Genomic DNA, 20,475 nt, shown 5'->3' with positions numbered 1-20,475 from the left:
TTTAAAAGTAAATGGTCTAGAAAGAGCTCTAAACAGTTACCTTTGGCAAAGATTAAGAAAATAAGCAGCCCACCATTGCTGTGGTTTTTATTTATAATAGGATGGTTGCCAAGCTGGGGACTGCAGCGCCTCCTCTGTGCTGCCCTCTGGGCTTGTGCTGACCATAGGCCTCCCCAAGAGGACAAGCCGGGGTCCAGTGTCCAGGAGCTCAGGCTCTGGCCCCTCTCTGTGTAAGTGGTGAGTGGGGAGTGTGGGGGATGGGACGGGGAGACGCTGAAGCATAAGGAAGGGAGCCGGGGCTGTCCGAGGCTGGCAAGGCTAGGGAGGCCTCCATCACTCAGCTAGCTCTGGCCTGTGTCCCGGGGGATGGCGGTGGGGGACCAGAAGAATCAGGAAGAAATAAAGCTCCCTGGTTTATATTTAATGCACTGATTGCTAAAATTATAGCACGGAGCTGCCGGGACGGGGCTAAGGAATTAGAGTCAGTGTCTAATTAAAGGTTCACTCCTCATTTGAATTTCAGATTTTAGCTTTAATTTTAGTAACTTCTCTGGGAGCAGTGGAGGCTCAGCCAAGGGGAAGCACACCTGCTCTATGACCACCCACTCTTTTCTCTGCCGCTTGGTCTCCTCTTCTCCCTCCCCCAGCCTCATTCTTAGCTTGCAGAACAGCCCCCCTCCCCCATGTTCACCAATGCTCTTGGGAGCCTTCCTATCCCAGAAATATCCAAATGGAAATGGAAAAGCTGACCTTTCTCTTTCCCCCCTTCCCTTGTCTATCCTTCAGAGACTTGTTGGAATCCTACCTCTTCCAGGAAGCCTTCCCAGATTGATCAGAAGATCAATCTTCTTTGGGATAAACCTCATCTGGATATCAGAGTGCTCCTGGTTCTCTCCTCTATGCCCTATGAATGTATTCACTGAATGACTGATTACTGTCAGGGCATGGAAGAACAACTTACAAATTATGCTTCTGTTTAAGCTTCTATTTGCAAAGCTCTCTCACAGTTACAGGTTCTGCCTTGAGTAGAATCTTTGAATCATAGAATGTCAGAGCTACAAAGATCTGTCTAGTCTAACCTCTCTCATTTTACGGAGGGAGAAATGGAGGCCTAAAGTGGAAAGCAGTTGCTCAAGATTACATAGTAGGTCAGTTGCAGAACTGTCAATGAAACTGGGGTCTTCTGACTCCTGGGCCAGGGATATTTCCACCAGACTGCACCACCTCTTCTGCAGTGGATGCTAGTCAGGGTTATTCTGCAGCCGGGATACATGAAGTGACATTGCTGCGGACGCCTGTGTGTTGTTCTGGGTTGTATTGGGGCAGGAAGGGAATGGGGTCTTTAACGGTAGAGATTGAATTTCAGGGTGATTCAGGGTAGAAAAATACTCACCAGCTCAGCATCTGCTTTGGAGTCGTAGTACTGGATATCTTCTTCCTGGAAGGGGAAAGAGACACGGCCCCATCAGAACTCTGTAAAAAATGTTTTAGCCTTCCAAGTTTCCCCCTTCCTCCTCCATCTTGGTCTCTCAGAAGTAGATCTGACAGCCTGGGGGAGCATGGCCCACCAAAGGGGCCCTCTCTGCTCTTTTGTCACTAAGAATCCTTTCTCCTACTTTACAGAGAACACCTGATTGTGTGTGTGTGTGTGTGTGTGTGAAAAAGAGAAAGAGAGAAGAAGAAGAAGAAGAAGTAGGAGGAGGAGGAGGAAGAGAAGGGAGAGGAGAAAGAGAGAGAGACTGAGAGATAGAGAGAGGAAGAGAGCAAGAGTGAGAGTGAGTGCAAGAGAGACAGAGAGACAGAGAAACAGAGAGGGAGAAAGACACAGAGAGAGAGAAAAGAAGGAAGAGGAGGAAGGAGAGGAGAGAAGAGGAGAGGGAGAGAGGGAGAAAGAGAGCAAAGGAATGAGAAAGTGAAAGAAAGAGAGGGGAGAGGGAGGAGGAAAGAGAGGGAGAGAGAGAGAGAAAAAGAGAGAGAGTAACCTGGGATGATGAAATGCAGAGGAAACTGGGTGATGGGAGGTGCTGGTAAGACTGTCATAATTAAATTTGACATTCCATCAGGAGGGGTAATTGAAGGGCACAGAATTAAAGGGAAGAGTGAGGAACTGATGGCTCTGGGCCAGGGTCAGGCCCCTCCCCATGAAGCCCCAGAAAGCCCACCACCATCTTTTATTCATTAGACTCCCACAGGGTGGGGCTGCTTTGAAGACAATCTCCACTCCAATCCTTTCACTTCAGCCTAATCCTCCGCAGGCCCTGCCCTGGGGCCTGATCTCTGCCTCCTCCAACGGTTTCTTTGGGGCTAGACAGAGTACTTCAACTCTGGGGTCCTACCAAGAGAAGGCTTTCTACTTTCTGATGAGAAGGATGTCAGGCACATCACCAAAGTCATTTATTTACTAGTTTTCTCACTGGCCTGAGATGGGATGGGAGAAAATCTGGCCAGAACATTGTTCCCAGAGGCTTCCAGCCTGGGACAGATTCCCAGGTACAAGCCTTCAGCCCGAATACACAGCCACACAGACGTAGAGGACCCTAAGTCTCCCAGCCCTGGCCAGATGCTTGGATTTAGGCCCTGACCTAAGATTAAGGGACTTAATGCTAAAAGAGACTTTAGAGACCATTTAATTTAACCCTTTCATTTTACAGCTGAGGAAACTTAGGCTTAGAGAGGCTAAGGTCACACAGATATTAAGCATCAGAGCCAGGTTCCTTCCAATTATAGATTCAGTGCTTTCCACTAACTACAATGTCTTTGGGGACAGGTGCACACAGACCTAAGCCCTGTCCTCAGAGTCAGACTCATGGATATGTTGCCTATGTCCAGGACACCCAGACAGATGGACAGGGCAGAGAGTCACCTGGGGTGCAAGTAGGAAGGCACAAAATCTATAAACCCAGATGCCCTGATGAAATGGAAGATCTTAAATTGGCTCTAGGCTCCTACCCTGCACATTACTCTTCCCTCACCTTCTCCAGATCCCATAACCACAAGGGCTGATTTCCTCCCGTGGAACTGCTGCAGGCGGCCCATTAGTCAGCCAATCAACAGAAATTATTATGTGCCAAGTACTATGCTAGGTGCTAGAGATATAGAGTGAAAAAAAAAAACAACAACCCAACCAGCCCTAAAAACCAAGTCAAGGTCTCTCCCCTCAGAGCACTTACAATCTAATGGCTGGGACAGTTAGGAATTGGGGAGATGTAATCATGAGAGCAAGGAGCATTCTCCTGCCCAGCTGAATGTTGGGGAAGTAGGGGACTCTGAGGAGGACACAGACTCAGAGGCTGTCCTGAGGTGGTCAGTTGTCCAGAATGTCTTTCCTCTTCAGAAGTTCTAGAGGACCCAAATTGGCTGCTGTAGCTTGACCCCAACACAGTGAATGGCAGGTCTGCCATCTGGACTCAGTGTAGTTCAAGGAGGTCACTGTGGCCTGGCCCTGATGCACCGTCCAGGGTTGCTGCTTCTTGAATGTGATGCAGGATGTGGTTGTCAATGCCACCAAGACCCAGCAGTGTGCAGTGCTTGCTGCTCCCTGGACCCAGTGCCACCATGAGGTAAGATAGGACACCAACCGTACTCTAATGATGGAGGGCACCACTGTGCTGATCTAGTGCATTGTAGACTTGACTAACACCACTTCCCATACTCCTAGTGCCCGGCCTCTGTTCCAAAGTACTTGTCAGGATGACCCACTCACTGCTTTGTAGAATCCCTGCCAAGCTGTCCCTGCCCCCCAAGCTGAACCACAAGCCAGAAGAAGGATCAGTCCCAGACACTCTCTCTTGTTCAGAATTCATCGTAGAGATGAAAGAAAAGATAATGGAGCTTGGGGGTAGTGGTGGAAAGAGGAGGAAGGGAAAGGAAGAGGAAAGAGGAGGGAGGAAGAGAGAGAGAGAGAGGGAGGGAGGGAAAGAGAGGGTGGGAAGGAAGAAGAGGGAAAGAGGAAGAGGGAGGGAGGAAGAGAGAGAGGAAAAAAGAGAGAGAAAAGGGAGAGAAAGAGAGAGAGAGAGAGGGGAGGAGGAAGGGGTAAGTGAGAAAAGGAAAGGGGGGAAGAGGAATGAGGAGAGAGGGAGGGAGGGAGGGAGGAAGAGAGAGAGAGAGAGAGAGAGAGAGAGAGAATGATGAATTGACTCCATATCCTCTAATATCTTTTATTAAAAGTCCAGTCATTATGGGAACGTACTTATTAATTATCTGTGATTTGTTGTGAAACGTGATAGGTTTGCAACTTGAGAAGAAGGAAACACAATCCTCACTCCTGCCAGAAGCTCCCTCCCCTTGTTTCTTTCCACCTGGCTCCGCCCTGTCTCCATCACGGTACGGTCAGTCCTGGGGCCTGGGTTCCCAGCCATCTGCATGCCATAATTACCTAGGCCCCCAGGAGACCCATAACACAAACGGGCTAATTTCATGTTTAATGACCTTTAATCAGGAGTGAGTGTGATGGCCCGGTCGGTGGCGAGGTAGGCACCTGGTGCTGCTAGAAGCTGCCCCAGGCCTTGTACTTTTTTCTTATATTGTTGAGGAAAAAATTGAAATAAAAGCTGGAGGATCAGAACTGGGCCCTCCTCCTTCCCCCAGATCTGCCTGATGAATTCTACCTCCTTCTCTTTCTCCCACTTCCTCTTCCTCTTAGACACTTGGCATCCCTCTAGGATATTAGAGAGTGGGGTGAAAGTGGGTCCTGGCTGGGGATTCCCACTGGGGGCCTGGTCCTATCTGTGGGTTGGATGAGCCAGGCCCCCCTCCCCTAGGAGGGGCAGGAGAGAAGCTGCTTTGGGACAGTTCCTGCAGATCCTTCCAGTGTCCTCATCATTATTGCCAGAGGAAACCAAGAAAGGCTATCCCCTCCTTAGGACCCCCCGCCCCCCCGCCAAAGGCAACCTTTCACACATATATATAGAACGACCCCCTATCTCCCATAATGTACACGTGTATATATACAAACACATACACAACAGAACTCTCACGTACATGCACATAACCCCACACATGTGTGCCCTCATGCACACAGCTGCACAGAGGGACTGGAAGGGGCTCCGGACCTGTGATTTCACTAAGTTTCACAGGGAACCCTCAGATGAGGAGACCCTTCTACCAACGCCGGTCGGCCCCTTTCTCTGCAATTTATAAAGAGTGGCCTGGAGCATCAGAGGTTAAGTGATTTGCTCTGGGTCACTTTTGCAATTTGCATATATAGTCCCCATTCCCTTCCCTTCCTGGCCCTCTCCCTCCTTTCTTAGGGAAGTCAGCACTCATTTTCCACAGCTATCACTCATAGCACATTCTTTCCCCTTTAATCTCCGAGTAGCTTGGGGACCTCAAAGTTTGTCTCAGGGTCCCTGAGGGCCCCATCCCTAAGACCCCCATTCCCTCTTATCTTCCAGGATCTTGGTATGCGCAGGTCTTGCCTCCCACACTATGCTCTGGGGAAACCACTGATTCTTTGTCTTTTAAATTTGGGGAAACTGAGGTTGGGGCAGGCCAAGACTATTTCTCTCCCCCCATGCCCTGTCCCCCAATTCCTTCTCCCACTCAGCCCCTACACCTCCAGCCAATATTCACTTTCCTAGTTCTTTTTCCCTCTGCCACTCACCTTGTGCCCATTTACCACCTGCTCAGTCAATAAACTTGTTGATTCCCAATGCACTGAGGAAAGCCAGGGCAGACTGGGGTAAACTCCCATTAAATGACATCTGACCATTCCCAGGTACATTCATGTGCCATGTCCTGGTAGTAGAGCAGCTGGGGCTAGAGTCTGCCTGGCTTTGTGCCAGGTGAGTTTATGGTGGTAGTGGTGGTAATGGGGCAGTAGCTGCGGTCAGAGGTTGTTGAGAGTGCAAGGCTACTCCCTTCCTGGAAGTGGGATATGGGCATTCTGGGACCACAGCCAAGGGATGCTATGGGAGCCATTGCCACAGTTTGGTATAGTAGAGAGAGCCCTGACCTATGAGTCTAAGGATCTCAGTTCTAGTCCTGACTGCTCCTCACCCTTTGTGTGACCTAGGATCACTCCCTTCACCCTGCTCGGCCTCAGTTTCTTTATCAGTAAAAAGAGGGAGGTGGAATAGATAATTTCTAAGGTCCTTCCTAGCTTTAACACTGTATTAAAGTGTGAATTTCTAACACATGCTGGGGAAGAAATGGGAACCCAAGGGAGAAAAGCAATGTCTGAACAGGTTTTTTGAACCCTGGGTGTGAGTGGGGGAGTGGGATGGAACAGGAGCTAAGTACCTTTCCCAGCATCCTCCTGGCTCTGTGTATACATGGACTGTATGGAATGATTACTTGGACCCAAAATGAAACTGGCTTCTCTAATCTCTAATTCCCTGTCTCTCTACTCGGGTTGCTTCCATTCTATTTTCAGGGTAGGAGTAGAGACATTTGACCCCAGACTCAAGACGTGGTTTGGGGCAGGTATAGTAGATGTCCTTTGTTAGATCTGTCTTTGGCCCAGTTGGGGACCTGTTCTGTACTGCTTAATAACAGTTATGCCTGGTAGGCTCCAAGTCACTTAGACAGCAGCTGTGGTCTTTTTTAAAAATTTTTATTTATTTATTTTTTAGGCAATTGGGGTTAAGTGACTTGCCCAGGGTCACACAGCTAGTGAGTGTTATGTGTCTGAGGCCAGATTTGAACTCAGGTACATCCTGACTCCAGGGCCGGTGCCCTATCCACTGCGCCACCTAGCTACCCTCAGGGGCAGTGGTCTTCTACAGGACATCTCATCCACATCCCACCTTCCCAGTTCTCCAGCCACTCAGGAGAAGCTGGTCCTAGTCTTGCCCTGACACCCACTTGCTGTATGACTTTAGGCCAGCACTTTCCTCTGAGATTCAGTTTTTGTATTTGTCAAACGAAAGGGTTGGAGATGGTCCCTAAATCCCCTTGTGGCCCTAATTTCTCTGATCTTAAGACCTCATGCATACTCCCGCTTTCCAGCCTGAGCATTCTTTCTACCCTGCCCTCACAGCTTCCTGGACACGACTTCCTTCTCTGAATCCACCCAGGATTGAATGCTTCTCCAAGGGTTTTGCCCTCGGGTCCAGAGTTCTTTCCTGTTGCTATTTTTATAAACCTCACTGATATTTTCTAAACCCTGGCTCCAGGCACCAAGTTCCAGGCCCCTCAATTTGCATTCGGAGACCATCGGCATTGATTCCTAATTCCCTATCTCCCTTCTCTAGTTACTGCCTCTGTCTCTTAGTGACCAGGTCTGTGTGTGTGTGTGTGTGTGAACTTGGGCAAGATTGACTATCTCTATTGGTTGTCCATTCATTTGCATATCATAATCTGGACAGTACGCATTCTTCACCTAGTTGGTTTTTCTTGTGTGGATAGTTAGGGCGAACTCCTTGGAGTGAGAGTAGATCTCATTTAGGAGGGTCTATAATGTTTCAGGGCTTAATGTAATCGGCCATATGCAAACAGGAGCATCTGGAGGACCTTGCCAGCTATAGTAAATCCCTCTTCAATATTGACTCTGCATTGGATAGCCTCCATAGCAGTGCCAAGCATATGTCTCCTTGTTTTATACTCTGATTGATGGTAATAATCAGAGGTTCTTAGAACAAAGTGATCTCTATGGGTCATATCACTCAAGGAATCTTTTATGATTTAGACATAGGCATGTGAAACAATTTGATTGGGAAGAGTCTTTAAAGTGGTGGCAGTTTGCTTTACTGAATCAAATGCTTTAAAAAATAGTCCACAAATAGTAAGCTCAGTGGGGTCTTGTATTTTCAGTGTATAATTGTAAAGTTGTGATCTGATGCAGAATTTGCTTGCAAAAATCTGTCCATTCTCTTGGTATAATTTTAAAAAAAGTCAAGAATGACCTCAAGGTATATACATATTATTCTCATTAAAATTTTATAAAAAATGGGAAAGTAGGCATATGAGTCAGTAGTTAACAATATTATCTTGATTACCTTTTTTCAATGGGTTCCACTCACGTTCTTACTTAATCATTGGCTATAACCATCCTCCCCCAAACATACAAGTAAAAATAATGTTTCCATCACCTCAAAAAACCCTAAGACCCAGTATACTTTTTCATTGCAGTCTCTTTTATTATGTGAAGTGACCTCTGAAGACAATGAATACAACCCACTGTAAAGAGGAATCTCCTCTTCAGTACCACCATCCACTTGGTCCTCTAGCCTCTGCTGGGAAATCTTTGCTTCCTTGTGGAGATGCTACATTCTAACCTTCTCTCTTAAAAGAAATTTAGTTTTATTTTATTTTCAGGCCTAAATTCTCTCCCTTCCATCTCTTCTTATCCTAATCGAGAAAGCAAGAAAAACAAAACATGTATAGTCAAGTAAAAAAAAAAAATTCCCCCATTGGCCATGTTAAAAAAAAAATGCTTCAACCTGCACTCCAAGTTCATCATCTCTCTAGAAGTGGGGAGCATTTTTCATGAGTCCTCTGGAATTTTGGTTGATCATTGTGTCGATCAGAGTTTCTAAGTCTTTCAAAGTTGTTTGTCTTTATTGTATCATCATTGTATAAATTGTTCTCCTGATTATGTTCATTTCACTTTGAACCAGTTCACACAAGTTTCTATGGAGCCACACCCTTCATTATTTCTTACAGCACTTTAGTATTCCATCACATTTACATACCACCACTTGCTTGGTCATTCCCCAATTAATGGGCATCTCCTTGGTTTTCATTCTTGGTCACCACAAAAAAACTGCTATAAATATTTTTGTATTATGGGTGCTTTTCCTCTTTCTTTGATCACTTCAGGTATAGACCCAGTTGTGGTATCATTGGATTAAAGGGTATGCACATTTTAATAGCTTTTCAGGCATAGTTCCAAATTACTTTCCAAAATGACTGAACTAGTTTACAGTTCTATGAGCAGTGCATTAATGTACCTGCCTGCCTTCCTATGCCTCTTTCAGCATTTGTCATTTCCCTTTAAAAAAAAAATCAACTTTGCTAATCTGATGCATTGATTATTTTACTTCACATTTCTCTTAATTATTAGTGAATTGGAACATTTTTTCATATGGTTATGGATAGTTTGGGTTTCTTCCTCTGAAAACTACCTATTCATATCCTTTGACCATTTACCAATAGAAGAATTTAGCCCAGGTTTCTCATTTCAAAGACGAGGGAATTGAGGCCCACAGGGTTAAGTGATTTGCTCAAGATCACACAGGTTGTAAGTGGCAGTCTTGAACTCAGCTTTACTGATTGCTAGTTCAATACTCTTTCTACTGTACCACCACGACTCACCTTCGTAGGGTGTGAGCTCCAGGAGAGTAGGGACAAAGTCTTATGTAAGCTTTTTATCTCTGCCAGTTATAACTGCAACTTTTGCATATAGTCTGGTGTGAAGGACTTTAAGCTGGAAGAGAACTTAGAGATCATGGAATCCAGCCCTCTCATTTTAAAGAGGAAGTAGTCTCAAAGAAAGCTAAGTTACTCACTCAAGGTCACAGAGTAAGGCCCCCTGACTCCTCATTCAGGTCTTTTTCCATAAGGCCACACTGCCTTTTCTGAGTTCTAATCACAGATTGGCCACTCATTTGCTATGTGATATTGTTCAAGTCCCTTGTCTATTTTGGGCCTCAATTTTCTTCTTTGTAAAGAGGGAGTTGGGTTAGATGATATCTAAACTCCTTTTCAGCTCTGGCACTTAAGAGTCTATGCCTCTAAGCCTATTGCCTTCCACTGCTCTAGGTCCTGTGGCTGTTTGTTTTGAGAAATCACTGTTTGCTCAGCTGTAACTATACCTCTTCTCCAGAGCCGCTGAGGCTGGGATCAAAACCAAGCTAGCAGCTTTCTGACCTTGGCAGGAGGGGTGGCCTTAAATTGAGTGTATGAGGGATATAGGTAGTTACCCCTATGCCAGGCATTTCTCTTTTCTCTGAGGTCTTTGGCTGGGGTTAAGAGGAACCCATCCCAAGGAGGCTAGGCTGAGGGAAGAAGTGTCCAGGTGCTCCTTATCTTCTACGGGTGTTCAAATGAGGGAATTACTGGCTTGAATCTGGCTCTGTTCTGCTCCTGGAGGGCATAAAGGCTAGGTCTGGGGGCTGGGATATGGGCTGAGGTTGTGCTGGGACCAGTTTGGGAGTATGGACTGAAATTGGGATCAGAGTTAGGGCTGGGGTTATTGCTTGGTTAGGGTTGTTGGATTAGTTAGGGTCATGGTTAGAGTTAGAGTTAGAGAGGAGTTTTTGTGCAGACCTGAGGTGAAGGCCAGGGCTGAGGTCCAGCTTTGAGCTTGGGCTTTCATCAGAGTTGAGGGTAGGGCTAGGGTTATTGTTAGGGCTTGATATCAGCTTTAAGCCTAGTTTGGGGACAAGGCTGGGATCAGGAGCAGGACTAAGTATTTTGGTCTTAGACTCTACTCTAGTCTAGGTTGGAGTTAATGACAAGCTTCAGGGTGGGGTTGGACAAGACTGGAGCCAGGTTCAGATTTGGGTTAGGGCTTGGCTGCTAGATGGCCTTGGGATCAGGGTCAAGAGGCTTGGGTTGGGTTTGGGCTAGGGTTAGTTCTATGACTGAGGTTAGGGCTAGGCTCAGGGCAGAGCTGGGACCAGGCTGTACAGCCAGTAGGCATTCTTATCCTGGTTGGGATCGTAGAGCATAATGAAAGCTGACATTACATCAAACACAATCAGGAGTCTCGGCTGATGAAGATCATTCCTGAACACACAAACCCATTAAACCGAGGGGAAAAATATCAATTCTACACACTCTCTGGCAAAAAGAAAATGTGATTTGTTATCTAAAAGGGGGTTATAAACATGACTCCGATGCACTTTCCCTCTGTAATGAAAACAGGGCTGGAAATGGTGAGATGACTGCAAATTAGTGTATTTGATTTTATTCTCTAACTTTTTAGGTAAACCTTTTACAAGGACAAGGGCAAAGAAACAAAAGCATGGACTCCGAGCAGCCTCCAGGTTGGTTACCACCAATTCTGCCATTCCTCAGCCTGACAGCTCCATTCTCTGCCTGGTCCAGGGCTCAGAGCTTTTTTTAGAGTCGTGATTCCAGTCCAGAACCCATCACCCAGTCTAGAACCAGGGCTATAGACCAGAGCTCATCTCAGAGGACAGATCTCACAGCTCAGTGGACAAGATTTCAAAGGGCATATTTATTATACTTAAACCCTGTACAAACACTTTAACAGTAGTGAGTTGCACACAGTTAATGGGCTAGCCACAGAAGTAATAAATTTAATTCACTCAAAATTCATTGAGTGTCTAGGGTGAAAGCAGCTAAATTTAGGTAAGGCTATAAACACAAAATAATAAGTCCTTGCCCTCAAGGAGCTTAGATTCTATGAATTCTTATATATTCATGGAAATAAATCCAGTTAAGATTAACTGCATACTTCCTTAGTTCTCTTCTTTTTGAAAACCCACCCTCTCAGGTATGGCAGCCAGAGGACGAGCAAATACAATAGCTTCAGGATGACTGCTGGCCATAGTGCTGAATCACCTGATTTCTCTACCTTGACTGTGGGGCCAAGCCTTCTATAAGACTTGGGTAGGCAGTCATAACTCCCACTGATTATCAGTTACGCTGGCCTCCTCCTAAACTGTAGGCATTCCAGAAGACTTGATTTTCAAGGATATCTTTGAAAGATTTTGCCTATTGAAGGTCAACCTATCTCTCTGATCCTGGGAAGGTGTGTCTTGTCCTTCTTGGGACAAGATCCTGGTGACTGTGTTTCCATGGGGAGCTGAAGAAGGAACTGGGCTTCCACGTTTTCTGATATGAAACTCCTGCCTCCACCAGGAATGACAAAAGTATTGAGTAGTTACCTGCTTGGGGTAGGGCCAGGCTGTCAGTAATGCCAAAGCTCCCATACAATATCTGCAGCCAGATGAGACAGTGACAGTCTCTCTCTTTATAGCAGCACCCTGCCTTCTCTCCCTTCAGCCCTGGGGGAAGGGACTTTAGAGAGAGAGAGAGATCATAGAAGCTGCCTGAGGGACTGAGGGAGAGGCTGAGATCAAGGAAAGAGAGGGGGGATGGTGGGGTAGAGACACAGAGAGAGAGAGTGTGAGACCAAGAGACAGCAAGGACCAGATGGACGCAGAGACAGAGACACATAAGAGATAGAAACGTAAAGAGAACATACATAAAAAGCAGCATCATAAAGGCAGAGAGACAGACATATAGATAAACACACACAGAGAGATGGAAATGGGGAATTGAATGTTTAGCAAATGGAACTCCTATTATGAACTCCTGTTAATGGAATTGATGGAACGTGGGGGTGAAATGGGGCCGTCTGCCAGCAGAGTCTGCTGGTCTGGCCCCCCTATGGACACACACATGGTGCTCATCTGTTACTCTTCATGGCAATTTTGCTAAACCAATGCAGCAGATGGAAACTTATTCTCCTAGTACATACCTGTGACCTGCCCTACCATCACGTAAATAAATACATGTGCACATAAATAATAAAATACACACATGTGCGAAAAAACCACAAGAGGGATAGAAGTTTATGAACACATATGCAAATACACACAAAAACATCTGTGCATGCCCACATGTATGCAGGAGGCCTGGAGGACACAGAAGAGACAAGCGAGGGTAGGGCCAGAGACCACAGAATTGCAGAAGGAGCCGAAGGTTTTCTGTTTCAGGGATGAAAATTTTTAGTTTGGGTGGACTATTGCATGTGCACATGTATGCATGTATGTGTGTTAATTGGGGGAGAAGACCTCTGAGAAAAGCAATAGTAATAAACATTTCATGAACCAGAAAATGACTTATAAAAAGTAATATTTCAAAGGCCTTCTGTGCAGTGCTGCCAGGTGCTGAGGTTAGGGGTTACCTCTCTCTCTGTCTCTCTCTCTCTCTCTCTCTGTCTCTCTCTCTGTCTCAGCTTACCCATCCACTATGACCCCTGGCAGAAACAGGGATGGGGGTACCTTCTGGGTCTTCCCCATTTCTCCTGTTGTCAGTTAGAGTGAATATATTTTACTGAGTCTGAGCCAGGTTAAATGAGAAAGCTATAATCTGTTGCTGAACACACAATACACACACACACACACACACACACACACACACAAACCCGAATATGTAATTTGTCTTGAAACTATTGACAATTTTTTTGTGGTTTTAAAATTATCTGTATCACTGCATGTCACCATTATGAATGAGAGAATTTAGGGTTGGAAGGGACCTTAGTGATTGGTTATTCGGGCCAACCCTCTCATTGCACTAAGACTCCGAGAGAGGGTAAGGGACTTGGTTAAGATCACATGGCTTATAAATTGCACACCTTGGATTCAAACCTAGCTCTTCTGACACCAGATAGAGTGATCTTCCCACCACACCACACTTCTGTTTAAAATTTACAAAATTTTTACAAAATTTATAAAAATGTAAAAATATATAAAATTTATAAAATGGAATTAAAATATTTGCTTCCAGAAGTTCATCTTCCTAATAGGAACTCAGTTCTCTCTCTCTCTCTCTCTTTTTTGGACAGGGTAGGATGGTACCAGAATGGGTCATTCACCCAGAACCAATCAGTCTCCATTCCTGGAAGGTCAGGCCCAGTATCCAGGCCCTTGGATGTTCCCTTTCCAGGAAAGGGCCCCCAGGGTAACTCCAGGTTCCCTTTGCCAGAGGCTCTTTCTCCAGTCAGCTCCTTGGGTCTCCACCCCAGGTGTGTCCTTGGGGGAAGGGGAAGAGATGCAGGAAGATGTGCACAGGGATTTAATGGAAACCTCACTCTCTGCTTGCCAGTCTCAACCATCCTTTCCTGCAGATGAGACTTGAAAGGAATAGTTCTTTCGCTTTCTTCATTTCGAAATTAATATTTTAGCCTAGAGCTGATAAACCAAGATTGCAAATTAGTGGATGGCCATGTAGGGGGAAGGATGGGGGAGGGGGGCTTATCCCTTGTTGGACGACAGTCAGACTGCAGAGGGAAAAGCTCCAGGTGGAAACTGGGGTTGGGACAGCCAGGCCTTTTTAAAGTATATTATAGGCACCCCTCTAGCCCCATTTATTCTGGGAGGCTATTAACAGTGATAAAGATTCCTAATAGGTCTAATGAGAACCTCAGAACTATCTCTGAACAGAAGCTCTGAAGTATCAGTCACGGCCTTAGAGAGATCATGGCCCTAGGCCCCCTGTGCTCAGCCTTGCTTCTATTCACTGATCACTGAAGAGGTGAAGCTTTTCCTTGCCTTGGTTTCCCTCATCTGCAAAAAAGGAGTGGAAAGTGGGCAGGATCTGTATTGACACATCTTTCTCTTTGCACTGTCTGTCCCCCATGCCTGGAATGTTCTCCCTTTTTGCTTCTGTTTCTTAGGTAGTTCAGCTTTCTTTTAAGGATTGGCTCAAATGCTGCCTTCTACATGTGGGCCCTCCTGATCTCCCAGCTGTTAGGGCCTTTCCCATAAAATTACCTCGTATTTATTTTGAATATGTTTCTGAACATGTTCTGTCCCCTAGCTAGATTGTAAGCTCCTTGAGGACAGGAATTGATTCACTTTTGTCTTTTCTGTCTAGCCTCTCAGTTTTGTCATCTGTGAAATGGGAATAATAGTATCTATATTATCTATCACATAGGGTTGTTGAGTAGCTTAATCAACATTTATTAAGTGCCTACTATGTACCAGGAATTATCTCCATTCCCTGCTTACTAAGGAGGTTAGGTGAAACCTTAGTTTTTCTCATCTACAAAATGGAGGTGGAAGTAAGGAAGCTCTTTCCTGGTGGACAGATACGTTAAATGCTTGTTGATTGCCATTTGATGAGATGCGATGGAAGAGTATCTCCAAGAATTGAGTCCTCCATCTTGTCTTGACCTAGAGATGAGGTTGGAACGTAAGGAAGGAGGAGGGACAGACCGCTTGGAAGGCTGTTTCTCCTTCAGTGACCAATGTAGAATTCTGAATTCAGTTTCCAGTGTGTGGGTTGGGGAAGGATTGATGGGGGGCAGGGCTCTCTTTGGAATCTCTCCCACTTCCCATGACTATGGTAACTCATAGGTCCTCTCTTAGACTGCTCTACCCAGGCACACTGATTCTGTTTCTGAAATTGCTGGTCGAAGCCGAATGGTCCTTGAGTGGCCAGGGGCTGGCAGCGGGAGGAGGCAGCCAGCAAGGCCGCCATCATCCTCTGCCCTAAATTGTTATTGGTACATTCTGCACCTGTCACCCACCTGTGGGAAGTGCTGGTTTGAGGGCCAGGTCCCACTAACGAGGATTATTGCATTTACTCGAGAATCCAGCTGTCCTGCCAATGTTCAGCAGAGCCTGGTAGGTTAGTACAAGGCTGCAGCCATCAAGCCCCCTCTATCTCCTCTGCATAGAGATTAGGTCAAGGGACTGTGTAGGGAAAAAAAAGGTTTGGATTGGAAGGCAGAAGAACTGGGTTCTAATTCTGACTCTACCATTAACTTACTTTGTAACGTTGGGCAAATTGTAGATGATCAGAACTCAAAGAGATATCAGAAATCGATCAGTCCAACCCCTTCATTTTACTGATGGGGAACCTGAGGACAAGGGTGGGGAAGGTACTTATAGGATTTAGAGCTAGAAGGTACCTAAGAGGTCACACCCTCCTCCCATTTTACAGATGAGGAAACAGGTCCAGAGAGAGAGAAAGAACTTGCCAAAGATCACACAGCACTAAGTAGCAGATTAGGAACAAGAATCTTCCATGTAGCCATTGTGTTTCTAAAGTTGAGAAGTAGGGTCTTTGGTGCTGACCACTGTCTCCTTGTACCTGGGCCTGTCATGCTGTTTCCCTGTTCCCACCCCCAATAAGGAATTGTTCCTGTTGACCCCTCTGCAGTTTGAAACTTTCCTGTCCCAGATCTCAACTCTAAGGGCCAGATTCTGAATCTTCTTAAGTAACAATTTATTTCACGGATGCAGAGCCTCCAAAACGATGTTTTTTCAATCCTAGGTAACACAGGAGCCCTCCAGAGATGATGTGTCCCCGCTGGCTCTTCACTAATGGTAAGAGGAGAGGGAAGGCTGCAGTAAGACAGGCTTAGGGTTCAGAATGAGAGGTGGTAGTTATGGGGTCCTGTGATTTATTGTGTTTAATTCTGGCTCCCACATTTTAGGGAGAACATGGACAAACTGGAGCTTGCTGGAAGGACAGCAGCAGTCAGGCTGCTGAGAGGATTGGAGGCTTCAGCATGTGAGGATAGACTGAAGGGGCAGGAGATGTTAAGTCTGGATAAGAGACAACTTCAGGGAAATATGACCAAGGCCTTTCTGTATCCGAAGAGCTGTCATGTGGAAAAGGGATTAGCTTTGTTCTGCTCACTCTTGGGGCAGGGGCAGGACCAGGAGCAGGGGCCAGGGAGCAGAATCTGACTCAGTTTAAGAACAGACATTAACCCTTGATCTTAGCTAGGGACCAAGAAGCCTTAAGAGAAACATCCCAGCCACTAGAGCTGTCCATAAGAGCATGAATGGGATGCTTTGAGAGGTAGTGAGCTGGAGGTCTTTGAGTGGAAGCTAGAAGGGAGCTTGTGGGGCATCCTGCGGTCTAGATTTCTATTCGGGTGCCAATTGTGTGAGATGGACTGGAGGCCTCTTCTAGCTCTGAGAAGCTTGGCTCTTTAAGCCCCAATTCTTGAAAGATGCAGCTAAGGTCACAGTGTTAAGGTGGGGGGTGGAGAGGAATGTGTTTCTGGGTGGCTGGGACAGAACCCTTGGCATTCCAGCTCTTGCCACTCTGGAAGTAATAGATGCACCGGGGCTGGCTGGAGGCAGCCTTGACCTGGCCCCCTGCTACCCACCTGTGCTCTATTCCCTCCCCCTCCCCCTAAGCCTTCCCAGCAGCCCATCTGCAGCTCCCTAGTCTGGCTCCGATGGTTAATGGTCCCACTATTTGTGCTAATGTGTTGTGTAAAGCTTGGGCAGCTGACGCAGTTGGTCTGGAAGCAGAGCTGGCCCTTGGCCCCCGAGCTTTGGTGGCACTAAGCAAAGCCTGGGCAGAGAGAAAGGAGGCTGTGAGCAAGTCAAAGGCCTCTCCTGGAAGAAGGGGAGCGGGACAGCCACACAGGCTGGGAGTCTGGGCCAGCAGGCAGCCAGAGACCTCTGGCCAAGCCAGTCGGGAGATCAGCAGATGGTTGTGGCTGAAATCTGGAGCCCTGGCCATGCCCCTTTGCCCTCTACCAAGCCTGCCACAGTCAATCCTGCTCACACTTGCTCCCTGCATCTCCAGGGAAACGTGATGATGACTCTGGCACGGAGTCTGGCATTCAGTCTCTACCTCCCTGAAAGTGGTCCCCACAACTAGGGGCTAGGATCCCTCTGTCCCTGGGGACATCTATGCGTCCCACACCCCCTTCAGACTTTTGTTCACCTTCATCTCCCTCCCTGGAGGGCTCTTCTTTGCTTCTCTAAATCTTACCCATCATTCACAGTGCAGCTAAAATGCCACCTCCTTTGAGGAGTCTTTTGTGACTTTTTTCCAGCCCTCGGGGATTTCTTCCTCCTCTGACCTCCCGCAGCCCTGAATAAATCACATTTCTCATGCTTGCCCTGCTATTGTGTGTGTGTGTGTGTGTGTGTGTGTGAGCTTTGGCTCCCCAAACAGATGGTTCCCAGGAGATTTGTGAGGAATAAATGAATGAATCTATGTTTTCTGCCCTCTCTAAAATAGTTCAGCCAATCAATCAGCAAATTTTTCCAACTGTGAAGAACATCAAGAAACCCAGGTTGACTGCACAGCATGGGAAAGGGAGTACTACAATAATAAAGGTTGAAGAGGGTAGGTTGAGGCCAGAGCGTGAAAGGCTTTAAAAACTAAACAGGAATTATTACGTTTGATGCTAAGGCAATAGGGAGCCACTGAAGTTAATTGAGTAGGGGAGTGACATGGACAGATTGTATTTCAGGAAAATCACTGACATCTGGGTGGAGGAAGAATTAAAGAGGAGAGAAACTTGAGGCAGGGAGACCAATTTGGAAGGGGCTATTCAGGTGGGAGGTGATCAGGGTTTGAACTAGGGTGGTAGTCATGTGAGCAAAGAGAAGGGGACAGATGAAGAAAATACTGCGGAGGCGCAGATTTGGCAACAGATTTGATGTGTGGAGTGGAGGGTGAGGAATCCAGAATAATTTTGAGGTTGTCAACCTGCGTACCTGGAAGGATGGTGAGGTCCTTGAAAGAAATAGGGAAATTTGGAAGGGAAGTGTGTTTTGGGGGAAAGACGAGTTCTGCTGGGACATGTTAAATGTGAGATGCCAAACTCAAGCTCCAATCTCAGGTCTTGCAGGAAGCATTCCCTTATTGGCCCCACTTGATCTGGAGGGGAAGGATGCTGTCTTCATTAATACTATCTCCTTCCCCATGAGTCCCTGCTGCTGGGACGTTGAGGACAGGATCCTGCAGGCATCCTGTGTCATAAGGGCCCCCCAGCTTTGATGTTCTGTGTTCTTTGTTCTAAAGTCTTTCCTGTCTCTGACCTTCTATGTTGTAAAGTCCCTCCCAGCTTTGACATTTCATGTTTCAAGGTCCCTTTCATGCGTAATTCTAACATCTTATGAGAATCCCATTTGTTTCATTTTGCTTTCTTTCCTTTGAATACAAGCAGAACCTATTTTTAAAATGAATTTTATTGATAGCTTTTGTTTCTACATCACCCTTGTTTCTAAACGTTTCCCTTCCCTTGCCTCCACCCAGTGAGGGGTACCTTGGACTTGGAATAGAAAAATAAAGGGGAGTAGAGGTGAGAAAGCATTCTAACAAACATAATCAACATATCAACGAGTCTGACAGTATATGTAGCGTTCTACATCCATAGTCCCCCACCTCTGCAAAGAAGGGAGGAAGGCATATCAGGTCATCTGTAGTAAGGATCAAAGGTCCAGAGGTGGAAGGGACTTTAGGGACCACATAATTCAACTCCATCATTTAACAGATGAGGAAACTGAGCTCCAGTGAGGCTAAGTGATTTGTTCAACTCTACACAGGCAGTAAGCTTTACAGGTAGGATTTGAACCTAGAGTCTTTGACTCTACAGTCAGAGTGCTCTTTCTCCTGCATCATACTGTTCTTCTCTGGGAATAAGCTTGGACGTTATAATATACTACATTCAGTTTTTCCTTCCTTCTTTCCTTCCTTCCTTTGCTCCTTCTTTCTTTCCTTCTTTCCTTTCTTTCTTCCTTCCTTCCTTCCTTTTTCTTTCTTCTTTTTCTTCTTCCTTTTTTCTTCCTTTTCCCCTCCCTTCCTTCCCATTTATATTATATATTCCCATCACTGTTGGCAAAACATAAAATTTTTGAAAAAAATCTTTTTCTTTGAGTGACCAGTGATTTGGGAAAAACCCAGGCATTCAGACTGGGTCAGGTGTGGTTTGGAGGCATTGGAGGAGAGATACCAAACCTACACCTTTAGGGACCAGCAGGCAAAGGTCCAATAGGAAGAGAGAAGAATAAGAAAATCCCAGGTGGGTGTTGGGGAAGGCTCTGGGAGGTGGCCCCTTCCCGCTTGGGGGTCCATTCCCTCAGTGAGACATTGTTATTTGGGAATGTGATCCAGGTCCCTGGCAGGGCTCCAGAGGGCTTGAAACAAGCTTGGTTTGGGGTGGTTGGCAATGGGAATCCTGGTCTGCTGTTCTATTCATTATTTGTAGGTTCTTGAGTCTTTCACTGGGTCTCAGTTTCCTCATCAGTAAAATAAAGGAGTTAGACTTGGTGACTCCCAAAGCTTCCTCTCTCTCTCTCTCTACCTCTGGGGATAACTCAGATGATGACTATAGGATTGTTCTGACTATGTGATGTTTGCTCTCCCCTCAGGGCCCTGAGAAAGAGTGAGGTGGGGTAAGGGGCTCAGAGGAGGAGGAGGGCAGAGTTGAGGGGGAGGCTTGTCCTGCTGGCAAAGCTCAGGAGGGAAGCAACAGCGCAGAAAGGCCCTAGAAAATGCCAAGGGCTGTACGGGCCGGGCTTCTTAGAGGATTCATGTCCACCATCCTGGAAACAGAGAGAAGGCCCTGAGCTGGAGTCAGACTCTGAAAACCCAAGACGAGGCTCTGGTTTGGAGGAGGTGACACAGGATGCTTTCCATGAATGGCAAAAGCAGAGCCCTACTGGTCAGGCTAAAGGGCCTCTTTGGGCAGAGGGTCGGGTAGCAGAGTGGCTTTTCCTGAGGCTTCCCTCCCTGTTCTCTGGTTATATCTCTGGGCTTTCTTCTGCCTCATGTCTCTCCATGCTTCTGTCATTCTTCCCCCATCCCCGCTCCGCCTGTGTCTATCTTCTTCTCCCTCTCTAGGTCTTTCTGCTGGTTTGTCTGTCTTTCCTTCTGTTTGTCTCTATCTGTCTTTCTCTCATGGTCTCTTTTCTCTCCTGTTTCTCTCTCTTTCAAGAACACTTGAAAGCCATCACACACACACACACTCACACACAGCATTAAGGTAACTAATTGGTCATGGGATTTGGAGCTCAAGGGGTTTCTTGGAGTTCATCATTTTTGAGAGGAGGAAATGGACACTTAGGTACAGTG

At 46.4% G+C, this 20,475-nt stretch overlaps 1 protein-coding gene across 10 annotated transcripts in view; it reads right to left on the bottom strand.

Annotated features, from left to right (window-relative positions):
• The window catches only part of CACNA2D2 (calcium voltage-gated channel auxiliary subunit alpha2delta 2), a 447,618-nt gene that overhangs the window by 53,033 nt on the left and 374,110 nt on the right, over positions 1 to 20,475 (bottom strand). For all 10 annotated transcript variants that reach the window (XM_027837173.1, XM_027837170.1, XM_027837171.1 and 7 more), the window contains one exon: positions 1,394 to 1,438. In XM_027837173.1, the coding sequence (XP_027692974.1) occupies positions 1,394 to 1,438 (45 nt within the window). The remainder of the gene's footprint in view (positions 1 to 1,393; positions 1,439 to 20,475) is intronic.

The sequence above is a fragment of the Vombatus ursinus genome, unplaced genomic scaffold (genome assembly GCF_900497805.2).
Source record: "Vombatus ursinus unplaced genomic scaffold, bare-nosed wombat genome assembly UNPS02014820.1, whole genome shotgun sequence".
NCBI classification, from domain to species: domain Eukaryota; kingdom Metazoa; phylum Chordata; class Mammalia; order Diprotodontia; family Vombatidae; genus Vombatus; species Vombatus ursinus.
This window is presented reverse-complemented; position numbering and strand designations above follow the sequence as displayed.